At 49.2% G+C, this 25204-nt stretch overlaps 1 protein-coding gene across 1 annotated transcript in view; it reads right to left on the bottom strand.

Annotated features, from left to right (window-relative positions):
• Positions 1 to 1786: 1786 nt before the first annotated feature.
• LOC121551786 (BAH and coiled-coil domain-containing protein 1) overlaps positions 1787 to 25204 on the bottom strand; it is an 80995-nt gene continuing 57577 nt past the window's right edge. The window contains exons 15-28 of the mRNA XM_045212740.1: positions 24199 to 24457; positions 23552 to 23752; positions 21606 to 21779; positions 14684 to 14970; positions 13172 to 13255; positions 12047 to 12188; positions 11393 to 11510; positions 10620 to 10695; positions 7644 to 7752; positions 6339 to 6455; positions 5689 to 5823; positions 4218 to 5497; positions 3425 to 3661; positions 1787 to 3048 (exon numbers count right to left, since the gene is read on the bottom strand). Of these exons, the coding sequence (XP_045068675.1) occupies positions 2833 to 3048; positions 3425 to 3661; positions 4218 to 5497; positions 5689 to 5823; positions 6339 to 6455; positions 7644 to 7752; positions 10620 to 10695; positions 11393 to 11510; positions 12047 to 12188; positions 13172 to 13255; positions 14684 to 14970; positions 21606 to 21779; positions 23552 to 23752; positions 24199 to 24457 (3435 nt within the window). The 3' untranslated portion in view covers positions 1787 to 2832. The remainder of the gene's footprint in view (positions 3049 to 3424; positions 3662 to 4217; positions 5498 to 5688; positions 5824 to 6338; positions 6456 to 7643; positions 7753 to 10619; positions 10696 to 11392; positions 11511 to 12046; positions 12189 to 13171; positions 13256 to 14683; positions 14971 to 21605; positions 21780 to 23551; positions 23753 to 24198; positions 24458 to 25204) is intronic.

Raw genomic sequence — 25204 nt, 5'->3', positions numbered from 1 at the left:
TGAGATGGAGCTACAGGGGTGCAGAGTCATAGGTGGCGTTCCTGCCTGACTACATTGCAGACGCCTGCCAGATCTCAACACTTGGGTAGGTGTTTAACATACCAGCTAACCACATCATATGACATAGCAATCTGATGTCCGACTATGCAGTCGATGATGTGGCGCAGAACTATTGGTTGATGCAACGTTTGCAATGTAGTCAGTCGCGCCACCACAGACAGAGAGCAGGAGGGTCCAAACGTCAAGTTATTCAGAGAGGGTTGTGGATGAGAATAATCCAGTGTTCCTTTATTCCTTTTCACTATGCAGCCTCTACAAGACCTAACTGTTATTAAGAAATCCAAATGCGACATCACATGGAAAAACAACGTCACGTTGTCATAGAGAGCTCTTGGCTTGGTGAGCAAACAGCAACATCGACAATAAATAAAGAATGATGATGAGCAAATAAAAACTGTAAGAACTTAAAAATACAGTCAGGATTGCATATCAAAACGACAGAGACTGAGACAAAATGTATTTGGCACAAAATAAAATAAAACATTTAAAAGCAACATTTTGATTAAGTGAGCCTTTTAAACTATATCCATTGCTATGTTAATTTGATTGTCCTTCACCGTTAACATTGAGTGCATGTGTGTTCCTAATTAAGAGACGTCTATTAATTAATCAATAAACCCAACTGACGAATCTCCAACAAATTGTCAATACTCAAACTTTTTGACAGTACCTTGACCTTGGTATGACCTTATCAGCCACCTGTTTCAGGTGACCGAAGACTTTTGGCCACAGGGATTTTGGACCTCACAGAGCTACAGGTACATGTGCAAGAAAACCCATTGTCACAAAGAAAAGCCATATATGCACATAGGGGGATGTCTTGTATTCTCAGAGTGAGAAACAGTTTGATTATCAAGTTCCCAGTGGTCTCTGAATAATACAGCTGCTTGATGTTCTTGAGTAAGTAATACTTCAATAGTACTTCATGAAGATCTTACAGAGTAGAAGCTTTGGTTTTTACGGGTCCAACTGTGTACTTGAAGTATAGTACTTCTAAACACCTGCATATGCAGACCAACTCATTTTTAATTGAATAATTTGGAGCGCATGCCACAATGGCATAGTTAAAGTGATGCCAGGGCAATATTAGAATGTATTTCAATACCAATAAAAATAAATATATGTAAATATATGTATTTCTCACTTGTTAATAGTATTCTTTTGTAACCCGTGAATGCAGTCCACGTGGATCTGCTATGTAGCGAGGAAAAACTGAAAGGTACATAAATAAAGATGGTTATAAACAAAATAACAAAGTAACACATTTAAGGACACATTTATACTTCAACAGGATGGCTCCTCTCTCTGAGAGAGTGAGACCTCTCCTGTCATATCCTTCTCTCATTTCTGTGCTCTCTCTCTCTCTCTCTCTGTTTCTCTCTCTCCTCCCTCTCTCTGTCTGTCTCTGTCTGTCTCTGCCTGTCTGCCTGTCTGCCTGTCTGTCTGCCTGTCTGCCTGCCTGTCTCTCTGTCTGTCTGCCTGTCTGGCTCTCTCTCTGTCTGCCTGTCTGCCTGTCTGCCTTTTTGTCTGTCTGTCTGTCTGTCTGTCTGTCTGTCTGTCTGTCTGTCTGTCTGCCTGCCTGCCTCTGTCTGTCTGTCTGTCTGTCTGTCTGTCTGTCTGTCTGTCTGTCTGTCTATATGCCTGCCTGTCTGGCTCTCTGTCTGTCTGTCTGTCTGTCTGTCTGTCTGTCTGTCTGTCTGTCTGTCTGTCTGTCTGTCTGTCTGCCTGCCTGTCTGGCTCTCTGTCTGTCTGTCTATCTGTCTGCCTGTCTGTCTGTCTGTCTGCCTGTCTGTTTCTCTCAGCAGGGCATGTGTAGTGCATCTTCAGCTCATCGTCCCAAAGAAAAACACAAAGTGCCATATTCACCCCTCATAGAAAAATACATCAATAAAAAAACATGGAAAGATACCTTTCATATATACTTCTATATAAAATAGTTGTTATATACATATAGACAACAACAACAACAAAAAGAACAGATAATTTACCTGTACAATATACACCTGATCCATAAGAGAGACAAGAGGTACTGAAGTGTATGGCTTGATTGGAAAAATCATTCCAAATATTTACATCGTTATCATCGATATCTTCAACATATTTTAACATCCCTGGAATCACGAAGACGAACTATGGAGAGTACATCCCATACCTCAGGCCTGGTCCGGAGGGACCTTATGGTGCCTTGAGCTGTCCAATCCAAACCTACGTTCAGCTCTAATTTGGTGACCTATTATGGGTGAGTGGTGTAAAGATCAGGCGTGAAACTGTCCCTCAAACATGCCATCCTCAGTCTAAACTAAAGAGATGTTAAGTTAGACCGATGGAAAGTCAGTCGGATGTCATTGAACTATTGGGTCCTGGTTGTTCAGGTCCAGGACCCAGATCTTTGTCTTAAGTTACCCAGTGAGGGTGGGAGCAGAACGGGGTTCACTGCTGTGAATGGCTACCCCCTCCCCTTCTTCTAACTAGACCCCAGTCTAGCAGCCATGTATGTTGAGATATCCAGTGTAGACAGGGGACATCCCTGCCTTGGCCCTGACGTCCCCCAGTAGTCAGCACTGACTGAGTAAGGCCAGGGGTCCTTCAGGCAAAGCCACAGGCACCTTGACCTTCACTTCCTCCAGGACTGACCCATCTGGGAACCCTCCTACGGACTGAGTCAGGCATGGGCACCTTCAGACAAAGCCGTGTGGACCTTCCACCTTCATTTCCCATCAGACCCATCAGATGGGTGGTTCAGTAGTATCCTCAGGACAAGATGTCCTCAGCTCAGCAGACGATGGACACCCCCTCAGCAGTGAGCAGTTGACCGCTGGTGGGGTCGTAGGTGCCAGCCAGATAGTACAGGCCCTGGATGGTCATGCTGCTGCTGGGTCTCTGGCCGCGGGTCATTCGCTCATACTCCTCGCGGCCCACCACCTGGCACTTGTGGGAGATTGTCTGGACATCATTCTCGTCCTCGTGGCACGACTGATACAGAGCGTGCTAGGAGACAGAGAGAGAGAGAGAGAGAGAGAGGGAGAACAGCAAGTATTTTTAATCGACTTCAACTCTGAAACCATAATATGCTGAGATACCAAAAGTATATGAAAGTTTGCTACCACCTGTAATGTGACACTATGGTCGCATTTCAAACAGATAAACAACCTGTGCACTACGATTAGTATAATAACATATTTTTTATCGCTTGAGCAACATCAAGGCACATTCCCAACTAAAATTCCCAAAATTCACAGGTTCACAAAATTTCAAAAATTCACAGGTTTTCCAGAAATCCCGGTTGAAGGATGCCCAGTTCCTAAAACCAGGATTTTGCAACCCAAATGGCAATAGAGTGGTCTAAACCTGAATGTGGATGTACCTTGCTGTCGTGGTGCCTCTTGCCCAGCTTGGTCTCCTCTGGGTGGTAGAACCACTTGACCTTCACCACCATGCTGGAGCTCCACGATTCCCAGAAGTTCTCGATGCGGCCCACGTAGGGCAGGTGGGGCCGGCCGGCAGAGAGGAACACGGCACAGTCGCCCACTCGCACTGTGTCCCTTCCCCGTACGATGGCCTTGTAGAACAGCTTCCTGGACTTCCCCTTCAGCCCCCGCCTCTGTGGAGATGCAGGTACACTCAGTACACACAGTCATGTCTAGGAACTAGGGCCCGGGATTCAATCCAACTCAGATAAACGTCCTGTTCAATACGATCAACTTTTAAAAGCAATTTCCCTGATGTTTTGCAGAGATCACGTTTTCTGTAAACGATGTGGCTGTCAGCTCAAGTAGTCAGCTCAAGGAGAAATCACCTTTATAAATCAATCTCAGTGCACAGGTTGATTATTTGTGTTGGATTTAATACCAGTCTAGGTGTGCTTAAAGTCGCCTTAAGTAGTTTGTATCTCTGGTCAATTGTGCAGCTCTAACGCTCATGTACCTCTGCTATGGAGGATTGGGGGAGGGCCAGGGTTAGGGTTAGGGTCTCATGTACCTCTGCTATGGAGGATTGGGGGAGGATTAGGGTTAGGGTTAGGGTTTCGGTTTCATGTACCTATGATATGGAGGAATTGGGGAAGGATTGGGGCAGGAATAGATTGGCATACATTTAATGACCACAGAATAGTTTTTGGTGTGAACACCGTATCTTAAAAAATTATCAACTCGTCTCACCTGAGTGGGGTTCCCCGACCACCTCCACATCTGTCTCCCCGGTAGGAATGTGTTCATCTTGGGTCTTGGGCCTGCATCATCGGGGATAATCTTCTGCCTCTTCACTAGGTCTCTGGGGGGTTTGGAGGGGGACGAGCTGCCGCACTCCTTCCTCTTGAGAAGCTTGTTGTTGGCACTGTGGTCATTGGCGGCCCCTCCTCCTCCTCCCTTGGTGTTGGATACGGCCACGGCCTTGGCCACGAAGGACTGTTGGCCCTGGTGGGGTCCGGCTGCAGCTGGGGGCTCGGAGGGCTGCAACAGGCCGTGGTGGGAGGACAGGCAGCTCTGTAGCAGCAGCGTGGAGGTCTCCTCATCCTCCGAGCTGTAGGACGAGTCATTATCTGAGGAGCACAGGCTGGAACTGGACATGGAGCCCGAGCTGGATGAACTTGAGGAACCAGAGGAAGAGGACGAGACGGAGAGGCGCGAGAGGAAGCTTCCCGCTGTCCTCAGGCCTCCAGAGGCTGCTGTGGCCAGCGCAGCCGCCCTTCTCCTCCTCCTTTCCTCCTGTTCCTCCTCCTCTTCGTCGTCCAGGTCTGAGTAGGAGCTGTGGCAGTCCCGGTGGCAGCTGAGACCCAGCTCACCGACACCGTACTCCCCCATAGCCAGGGAGGGAGAAGCCTTCCTCTGTGAAGGAGGGGCACCCTTTAGGAGGAGCTCAGCCCTCGAGGCAGAACCTCCCTTCCTGTTGTCCTTGACCAGCAGGACTGGGTGGGAGTAGGCCTCAGGCCTGGGGAGGTCGCCTACGCCTTTGGCCCCGAACCCAGAGCCGCCGCCCAGCAGCAGCAGGGCCTTGCTGTTCTTCGTCTTAGGTGAAGTCACCCCCTCGTGATCCAGTTTGACCAGGTACTCCTGACCGCTCTTCCTGCTGCTCCGCGGCACCTCGCCGGGCCTCCGTCTCTGGACATAATGCCCGGTCCTGGAACCCAGGGACATGCCGGTGGGCTGGGTGCTACAGAAGGAGGAGTAGCCGTTAGCGATGCTGCTGAAGGAGTCAACCTCGAAGGAGCTGCTGCTGAACAGGCCCTTGGCCGGGGCAGAAACAGGGACCGGGGGCAGGGGGAACAGGTGGGCCTCCCTCGTCCCCCTCAGGGCCTTCCTGGGAGTCCCGTTGAGCTGGAACAGATTTTCAGAGGCCCTCTTCCTGGGGACGGCCACAGCCGGCCAGCTGAGCAGAGGGGCTGCGTTCTTATTGGTGCTGTCTGACAGGTTCTTCTTCTTCCCTGAACCTTTGGGTCTCCCTGGAATTCAAACCAATTGAATGTCTGGTAAGTCACCAATCAGTACACACTACATCTACCTTTACTAGATCAAGAGGTTTCAAGAAATGAATGACACACACTTTTTTTGCGTCCCATCAGGCTAAATCTTCTATAATTTGTTTTTAATATAGAGTGGATATAAAGCATCTATGTAGATGATCTTGTCTGACCTGGTCGTCTCCTGACAGGCTCTGTGTTGGCCTGTCTCTCAGAGGGTCTCTCACTCATGGGGGCTTTCTCCAGACTGAAGCTCCTCCGAGCCACCCGGCTGCTAGACACCAGGTGGGCAGGGGACGACGCCGCACCTACAGAGGGACAGGAAGTGGAGGTGGGGGTTAATACATCTCTAACATACACTTGCATAATGATTGTCATAAGTAATACGTATAAGTAAATAGTCTTGCACAAGCCTTGGCTAGTGCGAGCCGGAACGGCTGATAGGAGCAGGAGCCTACCTCCTGTTTCTGTAGTGTGAGGAACTAGTACACCTCCTGGACAGGACGTTAGTCTATCACAGGGCATTACCCCCAATCTATCTCCTTAATGCATTGGGTCCCATTTTTTCGGTCTTTGGTATGACTCGGCTAGGGATCGAACTCCCAACCTTCCAATTTCAGGCCACTGAGTTGGTCAATAAAGTAAAAGTAATGTTTAAAATGGAGCAAGATATTGTCCATGATTCCCAATGTGTCCATAATTCATAACGTGATTGGAAGGTCTTATAAGGTTTCATAATAATTGTAATTAGAAGGTCTAGTATATTCAGTAACCCTGTAAGCATACAAGGTGGACGACAGAGCGATACAAAAGAGACACTCACAGTGGATCTGGTATCCCGGGGGGAGGAGGCGAATGTTTGGGAGGGAGATCCTCCCCCTGTCTCCATCATCGAACTCCACCATCACACCTCCCTGCTTCCCCTCCTCCCCTGAACCACCTGCAAGAGCAGAAAGTATAGACACATTTAAACCACAGGCATTGTTAGTGTCACGCCTACTCCCGCTCCAGCGCTCGACGTCGGCGGTCTACTAACCACCGGCCCTGGCAACCCACATTACGCACACCTGGCAACCATCATTACGCACACCTGCTCCCCATCGTTATGCATACCTGGACTTCCCCATTACCGTGATTACTTCCCCTTTATTTAGCCCTCAGTAGCCTCAGTCTTCAGGCAGTATTGGTTTTGTTTTCATGTCAAGTACGCTACTCCTGTTTTGTATATCTTCATGTTCCTTGTTATTAAACTCACCAACTGCACTTGCTTCCTGACTTCCTGCGTCTTCGTTACAGTTAGCTAAAGTTAATAAATTGCTAAAATGAATAAAATGCTAAAAATGACTAAAATGCAAAAATGACTAAAATGCAACAAGGACATCAACCACCCGAGCCACAGCCTGTTCACCCCGCTATCATCCAGAAGGCAAGGTCAGTACAGGTGCATCAAAGCTGGGACCGAGAGACTGAAAAACAGCTTCTATCTGAAGGCCATCTGACTGTAAAATAGCCATCACTAGCCGGCTTCCACCCGGTTATGCAACCCTCCACCTTAAAGGCTGCTGCCCTATATGCATAGACATGGAATCACTGGCCACTTTAATAATGGAACACTAGTCACTTTAATAATGTTTACATACTGCTTTACTCATCTCATATGTATATACTGTATTCTATTCTACTGTATTTTAGTCAAAATTGCTCAATGTAATATTTATATATTCCTTAATTCCATTATTTTACTTTTATATTTGTGTGTATTGTTGTGTATTGTTAGATACTACTGCACTGTTGGAGCTAGGAACACAAGCATTTCGCTACGCCCGCAAAAACATTGGCTAAATATGTGTATGTGACCAATAAAATTGTATTTTATTTGACTAAAATGCTGAAATGAATAAAATGCTAAAATTAATAAAAATGCAAATATGAGTAAAATGCTAAAATGAAAAAAATGCTAACAAACGTCTAAATTGCTAATGCAATTTTTTAATGAAATGCTCATAGGAATGAAATGATAATGCAAAAAAAATGAATACAATGCTAAATGAATAAAATAAATAATAACACAAATGGATGAACGTGGACACTGAGAAAGTGAGGCCAGTTTGTAGTTGTTATCTCTCACCTCTGCGTATGTTGCCTGGGTATAGGCAACGAGAGCGTTCGCTCCAGTAGGCACACACCCTCGTCCCCTCAGCGAGCACCGACTCTGTCTCTGGAAGCACATCCAGGACCTGAAAGTCAAACAGACACTGAGTCAAGCAAGATTCATTACAGACAGACAGCAAAGACACACACACACAAGCACAAGCACACGCACACACACGCACACACACACACACACACACGCACACACACACACACACACACACACACACACACACACACACACACACACACACACACACACACACACACACGGCTGGTCACTGTGCCACACCGCCAAGCAGCATTATCTCATGCCAATGAGCCAGTCACAGCTGAAAGGAGCGGAAGCTGTGATGCAGTAAATCCTGACTTGCTGAAGTAATACTAAGGAGGTGATGAATGGGGGGACTGTGATTGCAGGTTGCCAGATTCTCCTCCCTGACAATACAGCCAGGGCCCAGCATCCGCCACTCAGTGGAGCCCCTTTCAGGATGTTTTAATTTACAGTTGCCATGGAGAGGGGTCATTGACTGATGAAATGTGGGTTATAGGCAGGCGTTTAGTGTGTGTTTTTTGGTAGTGTGTTTGTGTGACTGTGTTTGTGTGTTCACGGTTGTGTGTGTTTCTGAGCACACACGCACGTGCATGCATATGTGTGTGTGAGTGGGACCTCAGGCTCTGCTCAGGGGAATATGGGGTCTTGGTGTAAGAGTTATACATGAATGGCTGTTGGAAGAATTGAAAGACAAGAAAGTGGAAATATGGTGTAATTATGGACAGCTGCTATCTGACGGCCGTTTACACAGCGGACACGCACACACACGTTACACGGCGGAAGGCACACACACATGTTACAAAGTGGACGGCACAGCTGCCAAGATTAGAGCACTGATGGACTGACTATGCAACTGGGCTGAGGGGAACCCCCCCCCCCCCTCTTTAACACCAGTTGAGAAATGTTTATGTGTCAGGGAGAGAAGGTTTGTTAGCATTTTGACTAAAGGATACTTGTGTGCTAGAGAGAGAGAGAGAGAGAGAGAGAGAGAGAGAGAGAGAGAGAGAGAGAGAGAGAGAGAGAGAGAGAGAGAGAGAGAGAGAGAGAGAGAGAGAGAGAGAGAGAGAGAGAGAGTCCTCCTAGTTACTAAAGTATGGCAAGGAGAAGTGATGCAAAAAAACATTGAGGAACAACCAGGTTGTCCTCTACACACTCCTCTCTTTCTCCTCTCCTCTTCTGGGTAGAGGAAGGTGTGTGTGTGTGTGTGTGTGGGTCTAAGGTCTCTGTTATGAGATGACCCAGCTGCCACTGAGCCGTAGCGCCAGGATGTCATCAGAATGTGGTGCAAAAGTCACCGGTTCGGTTTACAATAAACACCAGCAGAGCTTTCCTTCCAGGAGAAAAAAAAAAAACACACACACACACACAGGAAAGACGAAGCTAGCTTGAACAGGTTACACAGCGAAACGCAAATGAACGCCTGCCAAGAATGCCCTGCGGTTTACAGTGTATAATTAGGCTCCATTTCACTGATGGCTTAGATAAACTGTAATGTTAGCTTAGCATGGAGCACCACCAGAAACTACAGAGGGCAAACACACACACTCTGGTACTCAAACCCAGGTGCTAATAAGAAAATCTAACTGAGGGTTGAGATTCTGGTATATATTTCCTCTGGCTAAGGCTACTATCCTATCCTGCTCATCATTAGCAGGGTCGTGTTCATTCGGGATTTGCTTTTAAGTGCTTCAAAATTTGGACGAGAGTGTTTCCTTCTTGGACACGTCCAGGTAATCCCTCCCTGTTTCAGTGTGGTTTCTTCCGTTTGGTGCCTAATGAATATGACCCTGAACTGTCCTTTATATGTTCTGCTAGATCTACAGGTAACTGACAAAATAAAGGAAACACCAACATAAACTTTCTTAATAGGGCGATGGGCCACCACGAGCTGCCAGAACAGCGTCAATGCACCTTAGCATAGATTCTACAAGTGTTTGGAACTCTATTGGAGGGATCCGACACCATTCTTCCACAAGAAAATCCATAATTGGGTGGGAAACACTGTCTCAGGCGCCGCTCCAGAATCACCCATAAATGTTCAGTTGGGTTGAGATCTGGTGACTGAGAAACACACACACACACACACACACACACACACACACACACACACACACACACACACACACACACACACACCCTTTAAACCCCCTGTGCTCCTTTGAGACCCCTATTTCAAAGTCACTGAGATCTCTTCTTCTAGCCATGGTAGGCAAAATAATGGGCAACTGGTCATTTTTATACATGACCCTAAGCATGATGGGATGTTAATTACTTCATTAACTCAGGAACCACCACTGTTTCCTTTATTTTGACAGTTACAGTTTGTCTACAGTATGAGCCTGTGTCTCCATCAGTATGGGCAGCCTGTGCTACCAGGAGGGAAGTCTGCATCGTTTCCCATTAAGACACAAAACATGTATGGAGCAGGTGCTAGAGGGATTATCCCTACACAGTGACTTTAACGTACACACACACAGGCACAGAAACTCAAAGAGGGTAGAGGACAGTAGAGGACAGTAGAGGACAGTAGAGGAGAGGAGAGGAGAGGAGAGGAGAGGAGAGGAGAGGAGAGGAGAGGAGAGGAGAGGAGAGGGGGAGAGGAGAGAGAGGAGAGGAGAGAGGAGAGGAGAGGAGAGAGAGAAGAGAAGAGAAGAGAAGAGAAGAGAAGAGAAGAGGAGAGGAGAGGAGAGGAGGAGAGGAGAGGAGAGGAGAGGGAGAGAGGAGAGGAGAGGAGAGGAGAGAGAGGAGAGGAGAGGAGAGGAGAGGAGAGGAGAGGAGAGGGAATGGGAGGGGGTTGAGGAGGATCCAGAGAGGGTTAGTCCAGCGGGGCCACAGCCCAGAGGTCTAGGGGTGGGGGGAGCTATTGTTTTCTAAAGAGGGGGTAGGAACTGAACTCACCGCTTCCTGCAGCAGTTGCTCCAGGGAGTAGATTCTGGGGCGGTTTCCTCTCTCCCCGTCAATAACAATGCTGTAGCTGGAGCGAGAAAGAGGAGAGAGAGAGAGAGAGAGAGAGAGAGAGAGAGAGAGAGAGAGAGAGAAAGAGAGAGAGAGAGAGAGAGAGAGAGAGAGAGAGAGAGAGAGAGAGAGAGAGAGAGAGAGAGAGAGAGAGAGAGAGAGAGAGAGAGACAGAGAGACAGAGAGAGAGAGGAAGCTATTTTCAGATGTGTGGGTATTATGCCTGCCTGGCTTCACGTGTCACTCTCCCACTCCCCCGTTCCACTTTTTATTGTCTGCTGGCGGAGCAGCATTATCGACACTCTTCTGCTCAGAGTGAGCTGGGTGTGAGAAGACACGGAGTTATGTAACAGAGGGGGGAGAAAGGGGGTTAGAGAGAGAGAGTGAGGAGGAGAAGAGAGAGGGAGAAAGAATGAGAGAGTAAGGAAGAGAGAGCGCTCTGCAGGGGGTGTGTGGATTCCTTCTGGAGTGAGAGGCTAAGATGCCAACACTGAGTCACTCACTGTAGAGAAGACCAACCATCGCTCCCAGCCACTGAGGAGTAGTGCTTGATACTGTATATACTGTATATATATGTGTGTGTGTGTGTGTGTGTGTGTGTGTGTGTGTGTGTGTGTGTGTGTGTGTTGTGCATGTGTATGTACTCACTACTGTAAGTTGCTCTGGATAAGAGCGTCTGCTAAATGACTCAAATGTACATGTAAATGTATGCTCACATGTCTGGCAGCTCCAGTGTGTGGACCCGGGCTGCGTAGAGAAGTTCGTCCTCCTTGGAGATGAGCACCCTGAGTCCATCTGTCAGCAGCTGTTTGGTCAGGACACAGCTGGGGGCTGCTGGGTGAGGTGTACACATAGATACACACACAGTCATTTTATGAAAGACAGCACACATCAACAGTGTGTATGGAAGTGCATCTATGTTCCCTCCTATCGTGTGTGTTTGTGTGTGTGTGTGTGTGTGTATGCGTGTGTGTGGGTGTGTGGTTAACTATCCTTGTGGATACCACAAGTCCTCACAAGGATAGTAAAACAAGGAAAATTCAGTTTTGCCTGTCCCCACGAGGAATAATGCTATTTTAGGCTTAGGGGTTAGGTTAGGGTCAACTTAGGGTTATGGTTAGAATTAAGGTTAGGGTTTGGGTTTACGGTTAGGTTTCGTGTTAGGAGTTAGGGTTAGGTATAGTTTTAGGGTTAGGGTTAGAGGTTTTGGGTTAAGTTTAGGTCTAGGGTTAAGGTTGTGGTTAGGTTAAGGGTTAAGGTTAGGTTTAGGGTTAGATTTAGGGGTTAGGGATTTTGGATGGGAATCAATTCTTTGGTCCCCACAAGGATAGCAATACACAACTGTGTGTGTGACAGTGTTCCCTCCTCACCTAGTGGACTCCTGGGGTTGTGAGGGTATGACGGGTTACTGTCCTCATCCCCCTCGGAGAAGCTGCTATCATCCTCGTCCATCTGAAAGCCCTCGTCCGCCGCCATGCTCTCTAGTAGCCGGCTCACCGCACGGCCCTTGGGCTGGAGAGAGAGAGAGAGAGAGAAATGAGGTGGAAACTGAGCTGCACTTCCTAACCTCCTGCCAAATGTATGACTGTATTAGATACACATATTTCCCTCAGATTACACAGACCCACAAAGAATTCGAAAACAAATCAAATTTTGATAAACTCCCATATCTATTGGGTGAAATACCACAGTGTGCAATCACATCAGCAAGATTTGTTACCTGTTGCCACAAGAAAAGGGCAACCAGTGAAGAACAAACACCATTGTAGATACAACCTATATTTATGTTTATTTATTTTCCCTTTTGTACTTTAACTATTTACATTTACATTTTAGTCATTTAGCAGACGCTCTTATCCAGAGCGACTTACAGTTAGTCGTTACAACACTGTATATAGACATAATATGACATTTGAAATGTGTCTATTCTTTTGGAACTTGTGTGAGTGTAATATTTACTGTTTATTGTTTATTTCACTTTTGTTTATCCATTTCACTTGTTTGGTAAATGTAAACATATGTTTCCCATGACAATAATGCCCCTTGAATTGAATTGAGAGAGAGAGAGAGAGAGAGAGAGAGAGAGAGAGAGAGAGAGAGAGAGAGAGAGAGAGAGAGAGGTAGTTAGTTAGCGTGCAACTAAGAGATTGACACTAAACAGTGCATGTATATGTCCCCTGGAGGTAGCCAGTTTCAGTCTTCCACATAAGAAGGTGTGATCCACACTCCCCATCCCCCAATTTCCTGCCCACTCTCACTCAGCAGGGAGGGAGTTGGATGTAGGCTGGAACTATATCCATGGTGACACAGAGCATATCACTTTGAATTCCAGTCAGATGCTTTGCTAAACGCTTTCACATACCGGTACATACAACAACCTCCGAGCGTCATATAGCCTCTGAATATAGGACCTGCCAATGGCAAATCAGATCAGCCAAATGAAAGGTTAGAGGTTAGAGTTGAGCATTGAGGGCTGATTGAGTGATTCTGATTACCTGTTTGTTTCGGCTCCTCCTCCCCCTGCAAGTGTTGTCGTTACTCTGAGGTGATTGGACACCGCCTGACCAGCAACTTCTCCTCTGTAACATGTGACCAGGAAGAGAGGAGTGAGTGAGTAAATTAGTGTGTGTGTGAGCATGTGTGCGCTTGCGTGGATCTCTGCATCGCTAGTTAGTGCTACAGTATTAATCATCCCAGTGTGAGGAGAGAAAGGCGTTGGTTGAACTTGGCAGCAATCGGGTTATGCAATGGTTATGTGAGAGATTGAGTAAGAGTTTGAAGTTGTGTAATTGTTGAAATTCTAAATGTTGCAAAAGAAAAAAACCTAAAAGGGTTCTTCGGCAGTCCCCATAGCAGAACCCTTTGAATTATCATTTTTGGTTCCAGATAGAACCCTTTTGGTTCCAGGTAGAACCCTTTCCATAGAGCATTCTACATGGAACCCAAAAGGGTTCTCCTATGGGGACAGCCGAATAACCCTTTTGGAACCCTTTTTTCTAAGAGTGTATCACACTCCTGGTTAACTTCACATGTTCTAAGAGATTGAAGTTGTGTAATTGTAACTTGGTTCAGTTTAGCATTTTCCCCACTAATGGTTAAGGTTAGGATTTGGAGAAGGAAGCTGATCCTAGATCTGTACCTAGGCAGTGGTGTAAAGTACTTCAGTTGTTTTTGGGGGTATCAGTACTTTACTTTACTATTATATCTTTGACAAATTTTACTTTTACTTCACTACATTCCTAAAGATAATAATGTATTTTTTACTACATACATTTTCCCTGACACCCAAAAGTACTAGTTACATTTTAATGCTTAGCAGGACATGAAAATTGTCCAATTCACGCACTTATCAAGAGAACATTTCTGGTCATCCCTACTGCTTCTGATCTGGTGGACTCACTAAACACAGATGCTTGGTTTGTAAATGATGTCTGAGTGTTGGAGCGTGCCCCTGGCTATCTGTAGATAAATAAAAACGGAAGATTGTGCCATCTGGTTTGCTTAATATAAGGAATTTGAAATGATTTATACTTTTACTTTTGATACTTAAATATATATTAACAATTACATTGACTTTTGATACTTAAGTACATGTAAAACCACATACTTTTAGACTTTTACTCAGTAGTATTTTACTGGGTGACTTTCACTTTTACTTGAGTCATTTTCTATTAAGGTATCTTTAAATATGACAATTACTTTTCCCACCACTGTACCTAGGGGAAACTTCAACTGGATTGATTCCATACATCACATACACACCACTGTACATTAGGCACTCAGGTGCATATCAATGACTGAATAATCCTGATCTCTAGGACACACCCTGTGTCTCCACTTGCAGTGCCGAATAGCAAGCTTTTCAGTGGCGCGACTGGGTAAGACTCTTCAGGACGGAGGTCAGGTGTCTTTGTGAGGCAGTGGTCCTGGGTTAGAGCCTTAGTATGAGCCGAAACAGGAGGAAGCGGTACTCGCCAAGCAAGCAGGGTGAAATCCTTAACACTAACCTTGTTAATGGGTCCTCTCAGCATGGTGTTCTTGCGTGTGGCCCTCTTCAGCCTCTCACTGGTGGTGGAGAAGGTGACTGACCCTATGGTCCTCCGGTAGAGGCTGCCCCTGGTCCCTAGGCTCTCCCAGCGAGGCTCCTGGGGCCTGGGTCCGCCAGCCCTCCTCACCCCCTCTGACAGGTCCTTGTACTCTGGGTGCTTCTTGGCTGCAGTGACCATGCCAAGCCTACAGGGGGCCCTCTTCCTCACCTTCACCTCTCCCTCCGCCCCGGACAGACTCTGGGAACCTGCGCGGTTCAATCGAGAATTATATGTAATAATACATGACTAATTACATGTAGTATTTGAGTCATTTAGCACTCTAATTCAGTGTGACTTACAATCCAATTAGTGCATTCAACTAAAGGTAGGTAAAATAACCACATATTACAGTCAAGTTCCTCAAAACACACACAATTTGTCAAATCAGTGCCAGTAAGAATAGACAGGTGTGAACATGGAGGGTGAGTGGTAGACAGGTGTGAGTGTGGAGGGTGAGTGGTAGACAGGTGTGAGTGTGGAGGGTCAGTGGTAGACAGGTGTGAGTGTGGAGGGTCAGTGGTAGACAGGTGTCAGTGTGGAGGGTCAGTGGTAGACAGGTGTCAGTGTGGAGGGTCAGTAGTAGACAGGTGTGAGTGTGGAGGGTCAGTGGTAGACAGGTGTGAGTGTGGAGGGTCAGTGGTAGACAGGTGTGAGTGTGGAGGGTCAGTGGTAGACAGGTGTCAGTGTGGAGGGTCAGTGGTAGACAGGTGTGAGTGTGGAGGGTCAGTGGTAGACAGGTGTGAGTGTGGAGGGTCAGTGGTAGACAGGTGTGAGTGTGGAGGGTCAGTGGTAGACAGGTGTGAGTGTGGAGGGTCAGTGGTAGACAGGTGTGAGTGTGGAGGGTCAGTGGTAGACAGGTGTGAGTGTGGAGGGTCAGTGGTAGACAGGTGAGAGTGTGAAGGGGGTTAGTGGTAGACAGGTGTGAGAATAGAGGGTCAGTGGTAGACAGGTGTCAGTGTGGAGGGTCAGTGGTAGACAGGTGTCAGTGTGGAGGGTCAGTGGTAGACAGGTGTCAGTGTGAAGGGTCAGTGGTAGACAGGTGTCAGTATGGAGGGTCAGTGGTAGACAGGTGTGAGTGTGGAGGGTCAGTGGTAGACAGGTGTGAGTGTGGAGGGTCAGTGGTAGACAGGTGTCAGTATGGAGGGTCAGTGGTAGACAGGTGTGAGTGTGGAGGGTCAGTGGTAGACAGGTGTGAGTGTGGAGGGTCAGTGGTAGACAGGTGTCAGTATGGAGGGTCAGTGGTAGACAGGTGTGAGTGTGGAGGGTCAGTGGTAGACAGGTGTGAGTGTAAAGGGGGTTAGTGGTAGACAGGTGTGAGTGTGGAGGGTGAGTGGTAGACAGGTGTGAGTGTGGAGGGTCAGTGGTAGACAGGTGTGAGTATAGAGGGTCAGTGGTAGACAGGTGTCAGTGTGGAGGGTCAGTGGTAGACAGGTGTGAGTGTGGAGGGTCAGTGGTAGACAGGTGTGAGTGTGGAGGGTCAGTGGTAGACAGGTGTGAGTATAGAGGGTCAGCGGTAGACAGGTGTGAGAATAGAGGGTCAGTGGTAGACAGGTGTCAGTGTGGAGGGTCAGTGGTAGACAGGTGTCAGTGTGGAGGGTCAGTGGTAGACAGGTGTGAGTGTGGAGGGTCAGTGGTAGACAGGTGTCAGTGTGAAGGGTCAGTGGTAGACAGGTGTCAGTGTGGAGGGTCAGTGGTAGACAGGTGTGAGTGTGGAGGGTCAGTGGTAGACAGGTGTGAGTGTAAAGGGGGTTAGTGGTAGACAGGTGTGAGTGTGGAGGGTGAGTGGTAGACAGGTGTGAGTGTGGAGGGTCAGTGGTAGACAGGTGTGAGTATAGAGGGTCAGTGGTAGACAGGTGTCAGTGTGGAGGGTCAGTGGTACACAGGTGTCAGTGTGGAGGGTCAGTGGTAGACAGGTGTGAGTGTGGAGGGTCAGTGGTAGACAGGTGTGAGTGTGGAGGGTCAGTGGTAGACAGGTGTGAGTGTGGAGGGTCAGTGGTAGACAGGTGTCAGTGTGGAGGGTCAGTGGTAGACAGGTGTCAGTGTGAAGGGTCAGTGGTAGACAGGTGTGAGTGTGGAGGGTCAGTGGTAGACAGGTGTGAGTATAGAGGGTCAGTGGTAGACAGGTGTCAGTGTGGAGGGTCAGTGGTAGACAGGTGTCAGTGTGGAGGGTCAGTGGTAGACAGGTGTGAGTGTGGAGGGTCAGTGGTAGACAGGTGTGAGTGTGGAGGGTCAGTGGTAGACAGGTGTGAGTGTGGAGGGTCAGTGGTAGACAGGTGTCAGTGTGGAGGGTCAGTGGTAGACAGGTGTCAGTGTGAAGGGTCAGTGGTAGACAGGTGTCAGTATGGAGGGTCAGTGGTAGACAGGTGTCAGTGTGGAGGGTCAGTGGTAGACAGGTGTGAGTGTGGAGGGTCAGTGGTAGACAGGTGTGAGTGTGGAGGGTCAGTGTTAGACAGGTGTGAGTGTGGAGGGTCAGTGGTAGACAGGTGTGAGTGTGGAGGGTCAGTGGTAGACAGGTGTGGGTGTGGAGGGTCAGTGGTAGACAGATGTCAGTGTGGAGGGTCAGTGGTAGACAGGTGTCAGTGTGGAGGGTCAGTGGTAGACAGGTGTCAGTGTGGAGGGTCAGTGGTAGACAGGTGTGAGTGTGGAGGGTCAGTGGTAGACAGGTGTGAGTGTGGAGGGTCAGTGGTAGACAGGTGTGAGTGTGGAGGGTCAGTGGTAGACAGGTGTGAGTGTAAAGGGGGTTAGTGGTAGACAGGTGTGAGTGTGGAGGGTCAGTGGTAGACAGGTGTGAGTGTGGAGGGTCAGTGGTAGACAGGTGTCAGTATGGAGGGTCAGTGGTAGACAGGTGTCAGTGTGGAGGGTCAGTGGTAGACAGGTGTCAGTGTGAAGGGTCAGTGGTAGACAGGTGTCAGTGTGGAGGGTCAGTGGTAGACAGGTGTGAGTGTGGAGGGTCAGTGGTAGACAGGTGTGAGTGTAAAGGGGGTTAGTGGTAGACAGGTGTGAGTGTGGAGGGTCAGTGGTAGACAGGTGTCAGTGTGGAGGGTCAGTGGTAGACAGGTGTCAGTGTGGAGGGTCAGTGGTAGACAGGTGTGAGTGTGGAGGGTCAGTGGTAGACAGGTGTGAGTGTGGAGGGTCAGTGGTAGACAGGTGTGAGTGTGGAGGGTCAGTGGTAGACAGGTGTCAGTGTGGAGGGTCAGTGGTAGACAGGTGTCAGTGTGAAGGGTCAGTGGTAGACAGGTGTCAGTATGGAGGGTCAGTGGTAGACAGGTGTCAGTGTGGAGGGTCAGTGGTAGACAGGTGTGAGTGTGGAGGGTCAGTGGTAGACAGGTGTGAGTGTGGAGGGTCAGTGTTAGACAGGTGTGAGTGTGGAGGGTCAGTGGTAGACAGGTGTGAGTGTGGAGGGTCAGTGGTAGACAGGTGTGGGTGTGGAGGGTCAGTGGTAGACAGATGTCAGTGTGGAGGGTCAGTGGTAGACAGGTGTCAGTGTGGAGGGTCAGTGGTAGACAGGTGTCAGTGTGGAGGGTCAGTGGTAGACAGGTGTGAGTGTGGAGGGTCAGTGGTAGACAGGTGTGAGTGTGGAGGGTCAGTGGTAGACAGGTGTGAGTGTGGAGGGTCAGTGGTAGACAGGTGTGAGTGTGGAGGGTCAGTGGTAGACAGGTGTGGGTGTGGAGGGTCAGTGGTAGACAGATGTCGGTGTGGAGGGTCAGTGGTAGACAGATGTCAGTGTGGAGGGTCAGTGGTAGACAGGTGTCAGTGTGGAGGGTCAGTGGTAGACAGGTGTGAGTGTAAAGGGGGTCAGTGGTAGACAGGTGTGAGTGTGGAGGGTCAGTGGTAGACAGGTGTGAGTGTGGAGGGTCAGTGGTAGACAGGTGTGAGTGTGGAGGGTCAGTGGTAGACAGGTGTGAGTATAGAGGGTCAGTGGTAGACAGGTGTGAGTGTGGAGGGTCAGTGGTAGACAGGTGTCAGTGGTAGACAGGTGTCAGTGTGGAGGGTCAGTAGTAGACAGGTGTGAGTGTGGAGGGTCAGTGGTAGACAGGTGTGAGTGTAAAGGGGGTCAGTGGTAGACAGGTGTGAGTGTGGAGGGTCAGTGGTAGACAGGTGTGAGTGTGGAGGGTCAGTGGTAGACAGGTGTGAGTGTGAAGGGTCAGTGGTAGACAGGTGTGAGTGTGGAGGGTCAGTGGTAGACAGGTGTGAGTATGGAGGGTCAGTGGTAGACAGGTGTCAGTGTGGAGGGTCAGTGGTAGACAGGTGTGAGTGTGAAGGGTCAGTGGTAGACAGGTGTCAGTGTGGAGGGTCAGTGGTAGACAGGTGTGAGTGTGGAGGGTTAGTGGTAGACAGATGTCAGTGTGGAGGGTCAGTGGTAGACAGGTGTCAGTGTGGAGGGTCAGTGGTAGACAGGTGTCAGTGTGGAGGGTCAGTGGTAGACAGGTGTGAGTGTGGAGGGTCAGTGGTAGACAGGTGTGAGTGTGGAGGGTCAGTGGTAGACAGGTGTGAGTGTGGAGGGTCAGTGGTAGACAGGTGTGAGTGTGGAGGGTCAGTGGTAGACAGGTGTGGGTGTGGAGGGTCAGTGGTAGACAGATGTCGGTGTGGAGGGTCAGTGGTAGACAGATGTCAGTGTGGAGGGTCAGTGGTAGACAGGTGTCAGTGTGGAGGGTCAGTGGTAGACAGGTGTGAGTGTAAAGGGGGTCAGTGGTAGACAGGTGTGAGTGTGGAGGGTCAGTGGTAGACAGGTGTGAGTGTGGAGGGTCAGTGGTAGACAGGTGTGAGTGTGGAGGGTCAGTGGTAGACAGGTGTGAGTATAGAGGGTCAGTGGTAGACAGGTGTGAGTGTGGAGGGTCAGTGGTAGACAGGTGTCAGTGGTAGACAGGTGTCAGTGTGGAGGGTCAGTAGTAGACAGGTGTGAGTGTGGAGGGTCAGTGGTAGACAGGTGTGAGTGTAAAGGGGGTCAGTGGTAGACAGGTGTGAGTGTGGAGGGTCAGTGGTAGACAGGTGTGAGTGTGGAGGGTCAGTGGTAGACAGGTGTGAGTGTGAAGGGTCAGTGGTAGACAGGTGTGAGTGTGGAGGGTCAGTGGTAGACAGGTGTGAGTATGGAGGGTCAGTGGTAGACAGGTGTCAGTGTGGAGGGTCAGTGGTAGACAGGTGTGAGTGTGAAGGGTCAGTGGTAGACAGGTGTCAGTGTGGAGGGTCAGTGGTAGACAGGTGTGAGTGTGGAGGGTCAGTGGTAGACAGGTGTGAGTGTGGAGGGTGTGTGGTAGACAGGTGTGAGTATAGAGGGTCAGTGGTAGACAGGTGTGAGTGTAGAGGGTCAGTGGTAGACAGGTGTGAGTATAGGGGGTTAGTGGTAGACAGGTGTGAGTGTGGAGGGTCAGTGGTAGACAGGTGTGAGAGTGGAGGGTCAGTGGTAGACAGGTGTCAGTGTGGAGGGTCAGTGGTAGACAGGTGTCAGTGTAGAGGGTCAGTGGTAGACAGGTGTGAGTGTGGAGGGTCAGTGGTAGACAGGTGTGAGTGTGGAGGGTCAGTGGTAGACAGGTGTGAGTGTGGAGGGTCAGTGGTAGACAGGTGTCAGTGTGGAGGGTCAGTGGTAGACAGGTGTGAGTGTGGAGGGTCAGTGGTAGACAGGTGTGAGTGTAAAGGGGGTTAGTGGTAGACAGGTGTGAGTGTGGAGGGTGAGTGGTAGACAGGTGTCAGTGTGGAGGGTCAGTAGTAGACAGGTGTGAGTGTGGAGGGTCAGTGGTAGACAGGTGTGAGTGTGGAGGGTCTGTGGTAGACAGGTGTGAGTGTGAAGGGTCAGTGGTAGACAGGTGTGAGTGTGGAGGGTCAGTGGTAGACAGGTGTGAGTGTGGAGGGTCAGTGGTAGACAGGTGTGAGTATAGAGGGTCAGTGGTAGACAGGTGTCAGTGTGGAGGGTCAGTAGTAGACAGGTGTGAGTGTGGAGGGTCAGTGGTAGACAGGTGTGAGTGTGGAGGGTCTGTGGTAGACAGGTGTGAGTGTGAAGGGTCAGTGGTAGACAGGTGTGAGTGTGGAGGGTCAGTGGTAGACAGGTGTGAGTGTGGAGGGTCAGTGGTAGACAGGTGTGAGTGTGGAGGGTCAGTGGTAGACAGGTGTGAGTATGGAGGGTCAGTGGTAGACAGGTGTGAGTGTGGAGGGTCAGTGGTAGACAGGTGTGAGTGTGGAGGGTCAGTGGTAGACAGGTGTGAGTGTGGAGGGTCAGTGGTAGACAGGTGTGAGTGTGGAGGGTCAGTGGTAGACAGGTGTGAGTGTGGAGGGTCAGTGGTAGGGGAGCCAATGTGCTCTCTGAATTAGTAAGGTAGGAGCTAACAGTTGATGAGGTACCGACTAACAGATACTCTGTATTATTCGTCCTGAACCAGTGTTTCATTTCTTTATTTTCTCTCAATCAGGAGTTAGAGAAGATTTTAGACCAGTAACGACCCCACAGGCTAAAACAAAACAGATGCTTCTCATGGAGATGTATTTTTTTATTTTAAAAAACAAATTTGGGGGGTGGGGGGGGTATAGATGTTTATAGTACCATGTCCCTTGTGAGCATCTGTACTTGTGTATGACGCATATTTAGTAAACATTGTAAACATGTCAAAGCTGACCAATGTTACAGTGATTCTTCATTTTAGATATTTCCACTGGTGACAGAATTGGAATAGCGTAACTCACACACACACACACACACACACACACACACACACACACACACACACACACACACACACACACACACACACACACACACACACACACACACACACACACACACACACACACACATATACACACACACAAACACACACACACACACAGACACACACCAGGCCTGTCTTCTTACCGTAAAGCTCCTGCCTCTCTCTCTTGTTCCGGGCTTTCTGATTGGCCTCCAGCTTGACAACAGACGAGGGGGATGGACCAATCATAGCGGAGCATGATAAGACGTCTCGGGAGGGTTGTGCTTTGATGTCTTGTCCTTCGTCACTGTCATAACTTCCTTCCTCTTCTTCCTCTTCTAAAGAGAGAACAACATTCATTCAGTATTGTGTTTAAATCCAGCCTATCTAGTTCCTTTAACATACTTTGCTTATCATTAGAAAGCATTTAGAGGCTTGTATTTCCCCATTGTCTAAAACTTGTTTTCTACATTCTAACATTTAGCAACTGCCTCGTTATCTTGTTGTCTTCCTGGAGGAAAACAAATAACCATTCATAATGATGAAATACCAGGAGCTTCTGACTGCTGTTTTCTGTGGCTGGGACCTAAAGTGTGTCTGGAGCACTGAGTTCTGAGTGATTGTGTGTGTGTGTGTGTGTTTGTGTGTGTGTGGGTTTGCGTGCATGTGCTAGCTCGCTTGCTCATGCGTGTGTATGTGTGTCTGTCTTGGTGTGTGTGTGTGTGTGTGGTCTTGTGTTGCGTGCACGTGGTGTGGGTGTGTGTCTCTGCAGCCTGTAACTGCTGTGTGGTCCAGCCTGCTTGTCTCCATGGCCTGTCAGAGCTTCTCACAGGCAGCTATCCACAGCTGTGGCCCAGCTTCTCACCCACACACACACACACATACTAGCGGAGGTGTCGGGTGTCCGCGCGCTGCCGACACCACTTGTCATTTACGAGGCGTTCATCAACAAGTTCTCACTCACCTCTGAACACTGACAGGGATCACGTTCAGAGTAATTAACAAATTAACAAAGCTCACACGAGGGCTTGAGTGGCAGCCTTCTGAATGTGTGTGTGTGTGTGTGTGTGTGTATTTTATTCCTTAACTTGTGTATAGAGTGCATGAGACAATGTGATATGATTGTAAATGCTTCCTGTGCTCTATAGAAGTAGCTTACTAATGAAGAAGGTTGTTTATGAGCTTGGTGACAGGTCAGAGGTGCCTTCCACACTTAGTGAAGGGTATCGTGTGTCGAGTGAAGGGTATAGTGTGTTGAGTGAAGGGTATAGTGTGTCGAGTGAAGGGTATAGTGTGTTGAGTGAAGGGTATCGTGTGTTGAGTGAAGGGTATAGTGTGTTGAGTGAAGGGTATAGTGTGTTGAGTGAAGGGTCTAGTGTGTTGAGTGAAGGGTATAGTGTGTTGAGTGAAGCGTATAGTGTGCCTGTGTACCTGACCTGGCTGGAGAAGAGAGCTTGCCGGTAGGACAGGAATCTCTCACACCCCACCTGAACACTCACCCTGTTTCCCTGTCCCACTCACCCCGTCTCCCTGTCCCACTCACCCCGTCTCCCCGTCTCCCTGTCCCACTCACCCCCTGTCTCCCTGTCCCACTCACCCCGTCTCCCTGTCCCACTCACCCCGTCACCCTGTCCCACTCACCCCCTATCTCCCTGTCCCACTCACCCTGCCTCCCTGTCCAACTCACCCCTTGTTCCCCTGTCCCACTCACCCAACCTTATCTGTCCCCGTTTCCCTGTCCCACTCACCCAACCTTATCTGTCCCCGTTTCCCTGTCCCACTCACCCAACCTTATCTGTCCCCGTTTCCCTGTCCCACTCACCCAACCTTATCTGTCCCCGTTTCCCTGTCCCACTCACCCAACCTTATCTGTCCCCGTTTCCCTGTCCCACTCACCCAACCTTATCAGTCCCCGTTTCCCTGCCCCACTCACCCAACCTTATCAGTCCCCGTTTCCCTACCCCACTCACCCCGTTTCCCTGTTCCACTCACCCAACCTTATCAGTCCCTGTCTCCATAACCCACTCTCACCTCTCCCACTCACCCTGACCCCTACTCACCCCTCTTTCCCTGTCCCCCCCCCTCCACCCAGACACCTCAGCCCACTCACCCTGGTCGGAGGATTCACTCTCTGCGTGGGTGGTCTGTCCCTCCTCCATGGCTTCCTGGTTCCTGGCTCTGGGCTGCTGCAGCCGTGTGGACCCCTGGACCCCCAGAGCTCCCCCCATCCCCATCCCCTTCCTCCTGCCCCCACGCATCATCAGCGGGGTCCCCGTCCAGCCCTCCTGGCCGCCGCTGTCTCCACTGGCTGCTGAGAGAGGGAGGACACACATAGAGTATGAGTATAGCACCCGCCGGCCGGTTATATTTGTGCCGTGACTCAGATCGGTACACACCATAGAGAGAATTACAACACTAGAACGGACATTGTCTGTCTAATAACTTAACTACAGGGCAGCCATATTATTATTGTTATTATTATTTTTATTATAATTATTATAGGTGGGCTATGGTAGTGTTTCTCTCTATGATAGCCTACACATACAGAGCACACCAGTCACTGCTCAGGTCAGGGCAAAATAAGGAATGCACTCACTATCCCAATACAGAAAAAAGTGTGGTTCCCACCATGTGGTTCCACATCATATGACACAAATAACATGCCTATATAAAGTCACTGTCCGTCACATAACTGAAACACAACATTGTGAGAAAACTCCAAAGGTTGCAAATGAAATCAATCATCATGAATCTTACCAGTGTCACTCTGACCGCCGGACTCGTTGATGACTCGTCGGGACTCAGCCTTGGAGGTGGCTTGGCCTTGACGTCCATGGTGCTTGGGGGCGGAACTAGACGCAGAGGCCGCCTCCTCCTTATCCCGTGGCCCCGCCCCCATCCCGCCCTGGGCCTTGTGCTGTCTGAGGTGCTGGTGGTGATGAGCCACGTCACGGGCCAGCTTAGAGCTGAGGACACCATGGAGGACACTCTTTCTGCTGCTGCCCTGCACCTTTATCTATCAGAACAGAGACAAGAGAGAAAGAAAGAGATAGGAATAGAGCGAGAGAGAAAGAGAGAGCGATGGAGAGGGAGAGAGAGAACAGAAATATAAATTGAGAGAGAACAGAGAGAGTGAGAGTAGAAAGAGAGAGAGTGAGACCTTTACACTTCCGGACACAGACAGCCAGAGGGACAAAGCTCAGTTCAGCCCACAGACAGCCAGAGGGACAGAGCTCAGCTCAGCCCAAAGACAGCCAGAGGGACAGAGCTCAGCTCAGCCCAAAGACAGCCAGAGGGACAGAGCTCAGTTCAGCTCACAGACAGCCAGAGGGACAGAGCTCAGCTCAGCCCAAAGACAGCCAGAGGGACAGAGCTCAGTTCAGCAGCTCACAGACAGCCAGAGGGACAGAGCTCAGTTCAGCCCACAGACAGCCAGAGGGACAGAGCTCAGTTCAGCCCACAGACAGCCAGAGGGACAGAGCTCAGTTCAGCCCACAGACAGCCAGAGGGACATAGCTCAGCTCAGCACACAGACGGCCAGAGGAACAGAAGAAGATCCACAAATGAAAAATATATTAACATGGAGAGCTGGGGATTTGACTCTTTAGAGTTTCCCCTAAGGGTTCTAATCAGTGGAGGCTGGTGGGATGAGCTATAGGAAGACAGGCTCATTGTAATGGCTGGAATGGAATTAATGGAACGGTATCAAACATATAAAATATATGGAAACCACATGTTTGACTCCGTTCCATTGATACCATTC

The sequence above is a fragment of the Coregonus clupeaformis genome, unplaced genomic scaffold (genome assembly GCF_020615455.1).
Source record: "Coregonus clupeaformis isolate EN_2021a unplaced genomic scaffold, ASM2061545v1 scaf0047, whole genome shotgun sequence".
NCBI classification, from domain to species: Eukaryota; Metazoa; Chordata; class Actinopteri; order Salmoniformes; family Salmonidae; genus Coregonus; species Coregonus clupeaformis.
Note: the sequence above shows the minus strand (reverse complement) of the source record. Positions and strands in the feature narration are given on the sequence as shown.